Source organism: Terrapene carolina, unplaced genomic scaffold (assembly GCF_002925995.2).
Source record: "Terrapene carolina triunguis isolate 2854851 unplaced genomic scaffold, T_m_triunguis-2.0 Scaffold33723, whole genome shotgun sequence".
NCBI lineage: Eukaryota > Metazoa > Chordata > Testudines > Emydidae > Terrapene > Terrapene triunguis.
This window is the reverse complement of record NW_020698074.1, coordinates 5828577-5839499: the sequence shown is the minus strand read 5'-3', so window position 1 is coordinate 5839499 and position 10923 is coordinate 5828577. Positions and strand designations below refer to the sequence as shown.

Sequence of the window (10923 nt, the reverse complement as noted above, 5' to 3'; positions counted from 1 at the left end):
TTATCTCTGAAGCAGACGACTTCTCAAAAATTGTAGACCAGTGTTACAGTTCTGAATGACAGGGAGGATGATGATGTCCACAGTGACTGAGGGAGGAGGGACTGAGGAAGATGAGAGGTTAAAAGCTCTGTTCCATCCCTTTTGTGGATGCCAAGCATCAGCTTATATTTGTGTCAGGAAGACAGGAAGAGATCTTAGTTTGGACAGAAGGAGAGTGAAGAGGGAGATCTGAGTCATCAGCATAGATAACTATGTACATATAGCAGTAGCATATTATCAAGGACCGGTTACTATTAGGTTAGGCCCTCTCACCTATAATCCCTTATTTCTATGGCTATGTAGTCACAAAATAAATTGTCAATAAAATAGTTGTATTGCTCTTTAATAATTCAAAACAACTGGTTTCGGTAAATGGAACAACATATTTTTAAAAATAAGAGTACCCAGTACACTTTTACAAAAGGATTATGTTGGAAATCTTAGGATTTCTTAACTGTTGCTTACCTAAAATGAGACTGGTATCTTGAATGGAGGAGGATTTTGCAGTGGAGCAAAATATTGTCTAAACTATGCAGACACAAACTACCTGGACAACACAATGGTCATCTTTCAGATACACAGACAGGCCAAGGAAATCCAACTTAGAAATAAAATGCGTTTTGATGCTTATCATAGTAGTACACGTGCAACCGCCTTACAAAACTTACTAAGAAGTCCAAATTCTTCCCACAGAAAATAATCTTTCTAGTTTCATTCATCTGAGGCACACCCTCTGTTTGAAGCCATTCTCAATCTGAACTCCAACACTTAGGCTATGTCCGCAGTGTGCTGCAGTTTGGACTACAGGGATGTGGGTTGCAGCGTTTGCCCCCACACACCCAAGTGCTGTGCTGTAACTGCCCCATGTGAATGGTGCTGACGTAAACATGGGGCAGTTACAGTGGGTGTGTGCTGCAGTTTGCACTCCTGTAGTCTGAAGTGTAGGGCTATGTAGACAAACTCCCAGATAATGTGGGTAAGTTTAGGTTGGGGTGTGGCTTTTTCAAAGTGTGTTTGAGGTTAGGTCAGGAATGTGTAAACAAAGTCACACATCTTGCACCCTCTCCCTTTGCAACTTGCTTTCCTGGTTTCTAGGGATTTTATATGATGGGAGAAAACTCCCATCTTGTACAGAATATCCCCCCCTCCCTCCCCCAAAAAAGCAAAATATAGAATATATACAAAAGGACCAGAGGAATTCATTTTAAGTTTCTGTCATTTTGATATCTAAGCATGTTAGAAGATTAGAGGTGACAGTGACAACACTGGGGAGGTGGTTTTGCTTCCTGTTAGTTTGGGTAGGAGACAGCTTGGCTGAATAATGTAGGAGATGAAATGGTGTGTGGGGGAGGCAGTGGAACCCCATAAACCTGAGCCAAAGGATATTGTATAGATGTGCACCCCCACTGAAGAACAGGATTGTCAAACTCCTTGCTAGTATGATGTATTTAACTGGCCTTCATGATGCTCAGACTCTGCAAAGTGTAAAAATGACCTGGTGCATTGCTGTTTTAGTCTGAAACAAATCTGCAAGTTGTGAACTGAACCAGTTTACTCCAGTGAGGTTTGAGCTCTGAAGAAGAGTGACAGCAGCAGGAATCACATTGCCAAATAACTTTAGGCACAGATTTGCATGTGCATATGGTTAAATAAACAGAAGGCAGGTAAATGCTCTCTACCATTTTACTTCAATTAATAATACTAAATATAGCAGTTAGTTAACTAAAAATTGAGTTGCTGTATAAGGATCACATACTGTTTGTGCTAACCTTCCATTGCCACTTTGAAATTAACCTGTTGTGGCTGGTATATGGCCCTAACCTATGGACAATAAATAATTCAGCAGTCTCCACAAAACAAGTTTAGCAGCTCTGCTGTAGACCCCCCTTATATCCAGGACAACCATTGCTGCTCACCAATTACTTCAAACAAAATGAAATGTTGGAAAGATAGTATAGTGGGTATTTGCAAAACATAATTAACCTTCCAAAACCATTCTTAACCAGATACCACGTTCTGAATAAAAGAGTTACACAGGGATTGAAAAATATTTGATGTTATCATATCCTAAGACTCAGCCTACTTGCCAGAGTAAAAACTACCATTTCCCCACCAAAGGTATGCCTATTGCCACATATTCATTCCCGCACCAGTAAATCAACAGTGCTACTCCTCTATGCACTAATCTTATTCTCCCCTGCAAAAAATACACCTTTTCCAAAACCTTATTCCCATACATAGCGCATTTAGTACATTTTGGGTTTCTCCTTTACACTCAAAATTTAAACCAGGGTCCCTCCAAATTAATGAATTCTGGGCTCTCTTCCCACCCTCAACCACTTAAGAAATATTGGGCTTCTTGTCTCTTTGGACGAATGTTCTGAGGCTGCGGTCACTCTTGGACATGCTGGTGCTCCTTGGCCTCTCACAGCTCCGTTCTTCTTTGGCTGCCTCTGTTCTGCTTGCTTTTCCTCTGCTGTGGGAATAGCAGCAGAGGTAGTTCTAGATTGTTCTGCTCTGCTTTCCTGCTCTTCCGTGGCTTCCAAACTCCTGGACTACTCTGCTTCCTGCCTCTTTTCCCTTCCATTCTGAGGAAAAAGTGGAAGCTGCTCATGCTCCCTCTTTCCCTCTCCTTTCCAGAGAGAGTGCACCAATTCTTTACTTGAGAGGGACTGTCAGTTTTTTGGTTAAATATTGTTTTTCCACTCTGCCATGCAATGTATTTAATTGAGTTCTAAGCATTGCCCCTGTATTTCCCCAAATGTCCCTGTTGATAGCTTTCAAATGTGTTGGCTGTGTACTTATTTTTGTACTAGCATCTGTTGAGTTTTCCAAGTAAATCAAATATAGCTTGACAAGTTAGCATCACAGAGTGCTTCTCTGAAGCCAAGATTTCTCTGAGTGATAGAAAATGAGAAACTCAATGGGCCTCAGAGTTTGACATTATTAGGTATGAAAGTGCATCTTGCCTCTCAGGAAACTTAGTCTCCAGTAATCAATAATAAAGCATGCAAATTGTTTTGGTGTAAGAGAAGCAGAAATAGCTTAGGACACTGTATTATTAAAGTCTCCCGTAGTTTTGGCTTAACTATGACTAGCTTCTTTTTCTGTTCCTTCCTCTCCCTTCAGAATGTGCTTTTTTGTTTTGTTTTTTGTTTTGTTTTTTAAGACCATGTCACAATTTTTCAAGTGTGGTATGAAGTCGAGTCACAAATTCCAAACACCACTTCCAAGCAGCATCACTGTGGGGGAGGAAAAAATAGAATTTTTTTTTTAACAACTGTAAACAAGCTTGGTTTTTTGGAATGTGCTGCAGATCACAAAAATGAAGAACTTGCTAGAGTAAATTCAGAGCTTGTTACTGGAGAGTGGAGCACAACTAAAAGAAAACTAAGCTATACCAAATATTTTTAAAAAGGGACTTGCTACGCTCCTACAAATTGTCTCAGCATAATACCAAGGTAGCACTGATATCCAGGGGTTCAACTCAGGAGCAAGAAGGGTGAAGTAATGATACTGTCCCAAGTTCATTTGCTATGCCAAACTCATCCCACTTGGCGTCTCCTTTTGAAATCCCACTCTGTACATTTTCATAATATGATCATCTCTCTTCTTTCTTGAGTGCTTTGGGCAGTGAACAAAGATGAAAAATTCCTTCAAAAATATTGATAGCTTCTACTTCTCCTTCCTCTCATTTGGCTTTCCTTGCCTATCTGAATATTTGGTGGACTAGTGGGATCTCTTGGTAACACTTTTCCAGCCAGTGATCTACCCAGGACAGAATTGTAGCCTGCTGTATATTTGCAGCATTTGCTACTGTTGCTAACTGCAGTATGAATAAACTATTGCTTTATGCTGAGAAATCCATTGAAAGATGCCATAAGAAACCCCAGAGTTTTTTGGGAAGAATTGGGAATCGTCCCAAAACATACTGTGTGACCTGAGCTATAAAATACTTTTCACTTCCTTCAGCTTCCATGTAGGAGTTTCTTTATTTTTTGCATGTGAATTTAATGCATTGGGAAGGTTCCCTATGGCACAAAGTTCTTTTATCCACAAACCAGACTGCATGAGCTGTGTTACAGTAAGGTTACCCACAATGTTCTCCCAGCGTCTTGCAACCAGGATGCAAAGGGGCCACCTCTAGGGGTGAGAGGGTAGCTTGTTTTCTATGCCCAGTCAATCCTTGCTGATTCTGTGGTTGTGAATCATGATATTTCTATCATTGCTTCCAAAGCGAAAGCTATAATAGAGTTAAAGTACATTTTAATCAATTCCCTGCCATTGCCGGGGCCTTGGATAGTCACGCACCTCAGTCCCTCTTGTTTTCTGCCTGTGGCACGTAACAGTCTTCTGTAGGCTGTAATACTTTGGTCTAATTTCAGTTGTTGGGTTTAGTGTGCACATGGTGTTGGTGGCCTGTGATGTGATGGAGCTCAGGATATATGATCTGGTAGTCCTTTCTGGCCTTAAACACTGATAGTTTCTTGAAATGCCTGTAGTAGTGGGTTCTGAACGTGTGAAGTCTTCTAGTGCAGATAATCCCTCCCTATAATATATACACACTGTTTGATCAGAGCTCTGATTTTAAGAAGTTTGTCTTCTAATAATGAAATAATTAGTAATGATTATTTGGCCACAAACCCATTAGTCAGATGTAGTTAATGATAGAGCTTCTAGATGCAACAAATGTTTTTTAGAATGGAAATAATGTTGGTACATTCAAATGAGGATTGATCACATAATTGTGGTGACCTTTTATCTCTGACAAAGAGCTCTTCATTTTGCACAGTAATACCGTTTGTGTGATGGATCAGGTATTTATCCAAAGGATGTCTTTACAATTTTATTGATATTGAATTCTCATGGAGCACATGAAGAAAAAAGTGCTTAGTGTAATCTATATTTTACAATAATAAATGTATTTGTAATTATTAATAGCCATAGTCTGAGTGGGTTTTTTTGCTTTTAATTCCCTGTAGCAACATAGGCAACCAGTTTCCAGGTCAAGGTGTTTCTACTGGATTTTCAATGTACCCTGCATTCAGCCCATTACAGATGATATGGTGGCAACAAATGTATGCACGTCAGTACTACATGCAATAGTAAGTTACTTCATGTATCGTCCTAGTGCAACTGCCGCGATAACAACCTGCCATAAAAAAACTAGATAGCTGCTGTTTGTGTGACTGACATTTCTGTGCCTTGCCTCTTTTTTCTTTTTTTGTCTGGTTTTACTATTTTATACTTAACTTAATTTGGCTAGTAAATTAAAAATTACTTAGCCTGCTTCTAAAAATGTATTCCTTTTAAAATTTTATGATTGAGAGTGGAATTCTTCTGTTTGTTTGAAAGTATCTTTATTAACGTTCACCACTGGAATTGTTGTGATACAAACATTAGACTCATTGGGCTCTTGTACTGCCCAGGCAACACTTCTGCAAGATGGGGTTAGCTAGTAATAGGCTCAAATCACAATTATCATTAAAAAATTGTATTTTCAAGTTGAGGTTAGCAAGACCAGAAAAAATCTCCCATGCCAAGTAAAATGGATTCCATTGGTTTTAGGCCAAAAAGCAAGGGAAGTAGCCCTGTTGAATGTCAGTGCATCATGCTGAATGAGAATTTTGGTCCCAGAGGTAGATCTTCTCCTCTCTTCCACCTTACTCAGTTGGCGGTGGGGCTGGGAACATTATGGGGACAGCACACAACTGCTGACTGAGAGGTAATGCCGCGTGTTACTCTAATAAACTTTGCTACTGGATGCATGGAGTGGGCATAGTCTTTGTCCAGAAAAAGCCGTATCCTCAGCTGGGAAGAGGGTTATAATAGAGGCCAAAGCTTCCCTACTTTTACCTTGTGGTGTCCAGATACTGCAACTTTGATTCTGTGCTAGATCTCACAATCATCTGAGACCCCGGAGAAGACATACTTATTACCTGATGATAAAATGGTTCTTAAAGATGAAATTTCATGTTATTTTCCAAACTTTGATGTTTTACTCAAAAAGTAAAGAGCTTTTACTTAAACTAATCCTGTGCATCTCTTCTGGTGGAAGAGGGAAAATTTAGTTGAATTAATTTTGGGAATTTTTGCTTGTATGTATCTAAATGGTATAAAATGGAGGAGGGAAAAGATGAGTGAGAGCTGCCACATCTGTCCAGAGGTACTATAGAAAGATGAGGAATTTCTTCTTTATCACACAATATCTATGAAGTTGGTGTATATTTTATATACTTGTATTTAAGATCTCAAGTTTTCTTGGTGCTTCAACTGGCATTTTTCTCTGTACAAAAGAGCTGTAAGGAAGCTTGGGTTTAAATATTATTACTTCTGATACAAAGCTGGCTTTTCAGAAAACATATTTTTAAATTTCAGTCAAGCTGCAGTTTCAGCCCAGGCAACATCCAGCCCTGAGCCAGTCAGATCAGCCGTCGCGCAGCCTGTAAATTCAGAGCATGTTCCTGCAAATGAGCCCCCAGCAGTGCCAAACGTAGCAGCACAGGACAACAGGCCTGTAAACCAGAATGTTCAAATGAATGCACAAGGAGGTCCAGTAGTGAATGAGGAGGACTTCAATCGAGACTGGTTAGACTGGATGTACACATTCTCTAGAGCAGCTATTCTCCTCAGCATTGTATACTTTTATTCTTCCTTCAGTCGGTTTGTCATGGTAATGGGAGCCATGCTACTGGTTTATTTGTGAGTAAAAAATATTCATTTATGAATAGTTGTAGTTTAGATACATGGAGTATAATTATCAGTGTATGACTATAATTATAAGCTAACTTTTAAAGGTGTGAAATTGGATCACTTTACAGAATTCCAACGTAAAGGTGAACTCCAAAGAATTTGTAAAAGGGAAGAATTAACAATAATCATTAACAGGGCACATACAGAAACTTGGCTTTCAAACAGATGTTCAGATGTAGTCTCAAAATATAGAATTCTTGAGTTCTAGATTCCCTTTTCCCCTGTAAAAACTGATGGGCATCACACCTAAAACATGCTGCTTTTTAGATATTGGTGATGTCAACTTATTAACTATTGCAGGGAAAACATAGAATTATGGAAACAGAACTTAAGAGGTGAGTGAAAGAAGAATTGAATTTCATTCGATTGATTTCAGAAGCATTTGTTTGCATTGACGTAAATTACATATTGTTACTGATTGGGGATCTTAAAGGTGAACTGTAAAGCTGAACTCAATTTTGAATTAAGCACAGATATACTTACTGAATGTTCCCAGTAACTTGTATGGGCTCCGTGGAGAAACTCCAGAATTCAACATTCAGGGGCATTATCGATATCAGAAAAGGAAAGTTTTACCATACCCCCCCTCCCCTTTAAAACAACAACAACAAAAAACGGAAGCTACTGCCTTTTGCTATCAAAATTCATTAACAACGACACTGAGGTTTAATGAATTTAAAAATACCATCTCAGCCAGGGTGAAGGCACCTAGTGTGATCTGGATGGAAGTGGAAAGTGCCAGAAATACTTAATGATTACATAGCACTTTCATCTTGGGCTACTTTCAAGAGGTAATTTTTAAGGAATTAAATTTGAAAAGATCTGCATTTAAGATTTTTGCATTCTCATGTTCAACTTAAAATATGGTTGATTGTGCTACCGACTTAAAACTGCCTGTCAGAAACATCATTAAAACTGAGTAGCTCAGGAACAAAATATTCACTTGCACATTACCATGATCACTGACATCAATAAAATATCAAGGTGTGTGGGTGGTTTTTTTTTTTTTTTTTTTTTTTTTTTGACAGGCAAGTAGGGGAAAAAACTTAGTGAGCAGAATTTTTCAGTGCTCACTTAAAATAATATAGGTATTAGCTGTTCTAAGAAGCATTTTATTCTATATTTGGGTTAACAGGGATCTCTTCAGTTAGTTTTGTTACTTAGAAATAATTCTCAGACTCCAGTATTCCCCCAACAGTCCAATCAAGATGAAGAATGGATTATCTGTTCTTCATCTGCAAGTAAGTTTAATGAGACTTGGCCATGTAGATAGCAGTTATTTTCCCATTGTAGAAATTTCATAAGCAGCTTTACAAGTTAGAGAGACAAGGCTTTTAATTGTTCATTTTATTACATAGACACCAAGCTGGATGGTTCCCCTTTAGGCAAGAGGGAGGCCAGCAACAGGCAGCCAATAACAATGCAGAAGTGAACCGTGATGGACAAAATGTAAATAACCCTGACCTTGAGGAGATGGTAGGTGAATGTCAACTTGGATGTTTCATGTTTTCCTGTATTCTCTCTCCTTCAAATAATCTGTATTTGTAACTGAATAGTAGTACAAAATTCAGCTTGAAACGGAAGGGAAAAACAAAAAAAAAAAAAATATTTTAAAAAAAAAAAAAAAAAAAAAAAGTAACCTTAATAGGTGGGATGGACAGAAGGGAAATTAATCATTAAACATTTAAAAACAAAAAGCTAAAGCCTTATTATGAAAAACCAGATCAATACTGCCTTCATCTTTGTCTGTAATATTTAATAGAGAACTGCTACTTAGACTTACTCCACTGTTGAATTGGTTTTATGTTTATGCGACTAGATCCTTCACAGGGAGTTGCCCTGTTAATAGGGTTACTTTATGTAGGAAATTATTTCCATTAAGATATTCTGCCTCTTTATTAAAGCAATTAAACCATTTAGACAATTTCTGTTTTAAAAGGAGCGTCTTATGGATGATGGGATTGATGAAGAGAGTGGAGAAGATGCAGGTGAAGATGGCAGTACAGAGCAGCATCCTGGATTCATGGCTTCAGCTTGGTCCTTCATCACCACCTTCTTCACATCGCTCATCCCTGAAGGACCTCCACAGGTTGGCAATTAGGCTCAAGAGGAACTGTGCCAGGCAGCATAAGAAGCTGTACATAGAAGAGGGAGTTGAATCTAGGGGGCATTTTAAATACAGTGCAATTTCAAAAGATTTATAATAACTTTTTGATCATGGTGTACAAAAATGTGTATTTTTCCCTTTTGGCTTTCTCATGCATATGAATATTTTAAGCACAAGTGGACTACTACATTTTTTTTTTTTAAGTTCTTCTTTTTTCTAAAGAAGAATTAAATGTAAAGATACCGGTCTTCCATGTTTTATTTTAATTTTAGTTGTACATTACACTGAGACAAGAAGTTTGTAGGTTGTGTGCACGATTATTCCTTTGAAGAGCTGTTAAAAGTATAAATGTCAACAACAAAAACCTTTTAAAAATGAGATTTCTCCTGGTAAATTTAACTTAACTGTGAGTCTTCCTAATAGTCATAAACACTATATAAATCCTCGTCTGAGTTTTGTGTTTATGGCATCCCCAAAAGAATTCTATTCAGACAAAATATTACCTGCTAATGGTATGTTTTTTCTTGTGCTATAAAGTACTAAGCCTCTCGTATAAGAAGCTAGAAAGTTTAAATATCTTGAGGCTATATAGCCAGTTTCAATAAATTTTGGGGTGATTTTCTCTTTTAGACAGCTCTTCAAAGAAAATTAACAGTGATCAAGTACATCATCAATGTTTGATACATACAGTACTTTTTAAAGAAAGATGTACTGGAAAATAGACATATGTAATTAGTTTTTTTAATAAAAACAAGTTACAGTAACCCTTATGGATGCTTGTTCCTATAAATACAACCTTTTATCTTAAGTGCAAAAACCCTACATGTACACATCAAGGATGAGAACACATGAATCACAAAATTGAAATTATATGATAACAGCCATAGTGCACATAGTAAATAAAAGTACATATTTATAATGGCAGAGGTAATGTGGTAGATAGTTTATCAATTTCATGATTTCTGTACTTTTAAACTATTAATTTCAATATAGCAGAAACAATGTTTTGCTTTCTTTTGGGGGTAAAACTAAAGATGGTAGTTAGCCTTTAAATGAGAGAAATAATACATTGCACATCGGTGGCACAATCCCTTACTTTACGCAGTAAAGTCAGGAAGTAACTCTTTCCTTACCCATTTAATAGTTGAACTACACAGTTCAATTTAACGTGGATGCCCACAACTCTTGTATGTTTTGTGCTTGATTACTTCAGAAATGGCTGAACAGATGATGCTCACTTAATAAAATAAAATAAAATAAAATAAAATAAGGAATTCATATCTTGGCTCTGCTCAAACATGAAGTTTCAACCCAAAGGACAAAGTTAAGAGAATTTATGAACAAGTGAAAAACAAGACTTTAAAATGGCCTGCCCGTATCAGTATTAACTATTGAAAGCGCTATAGTAAGGAAGTATTTAAGCCTTAAAATAACTATTCTATTTATTTGGATTTATACCATACATAAAGTGCCTGTCTAAGATTCAAGACCCTTCTCATAGACTTTAAGGTCAGAAGGGACCATTATGATCATCTAGTCTGACCTCCCGCATGATGCAGGCCATAAAAGCTGACCCACCCACTCCTGGAATAATTCTCTCCCTTGACTCAGCTGTTGAAGTCCCCAAATCATGGTTTAAAGACTTCAAGTCGCAGAGAATCCTCCAGCAAGCGACCCCTGCTGTGGAGGAAGGCGAAAAACCTCCAGGGCTTCTGCCAATCTACCCTGGAGGAAAATTCCTTCCCGACCCCAAATATGCCGATCAGCAGAACCCCGAGCATGTGGGCAAGATTCTCCAGCCAGACCCGCATTGACCATTGATACTAATTACCTGCGATGGCACGTTATTGACCTATTGACTAAAATCACGTTATCCCATCAAACCATCCCCTCCATAAACTTATCAAGCTTAATCTTAAAGCCAGAGAGGTCTTTCGCCCCCACTGTTTCCCTCGGAAGGCTGTTCCAGAATTTCACTCCTCTCACGGTTAGAAACCGTCGTCAAATTTCAAGCCTAAACTTCC

The 10923-nt window shown here is 38.0% G+C and overlaps 1 protein-coding gene across 3 annotated transcripts in view; it reads left to right on the top strand.

Annotated features, from left to right (window-relative positions):
* The window catches only part of LOC113409530 (homocysteine-responsive endoplasmic reticulum-resident ubiquitin-like domain member 2 protein), a 28495-nt gene extending 18832 nt beyond the window's left edge, over positions 1-9663 (top strand). For 2 of the 3 annotated variants that reach the window (XM_026663553.2, XM_026663554.2), the window contains 4 exons: positions 5022-5144; positions 6418-6741; positions 8151-8268; positions 8732-8988. In XM_026663553.2, coding sequence (XP_026519338.1) covers positions 5022-5144; positions 6418-6741; positions 8151-8268; positions 8732-8893 — 727 coding nt within the window. In that variant the 3' untranslated portion in view covers positions 8894-8988. Of the gene's footprint in view, positions 1-5021; positions 5145-6417; positions 6742-8150; positions 8269-8731 lie in introns of all 3 variants that reach the window. The other variant, XM_026663555.1, reaches the window with a different exon arrangement.
* The last annotated feature ends 1260 nt before the right edge of the window (positions 9664-10923 follow it).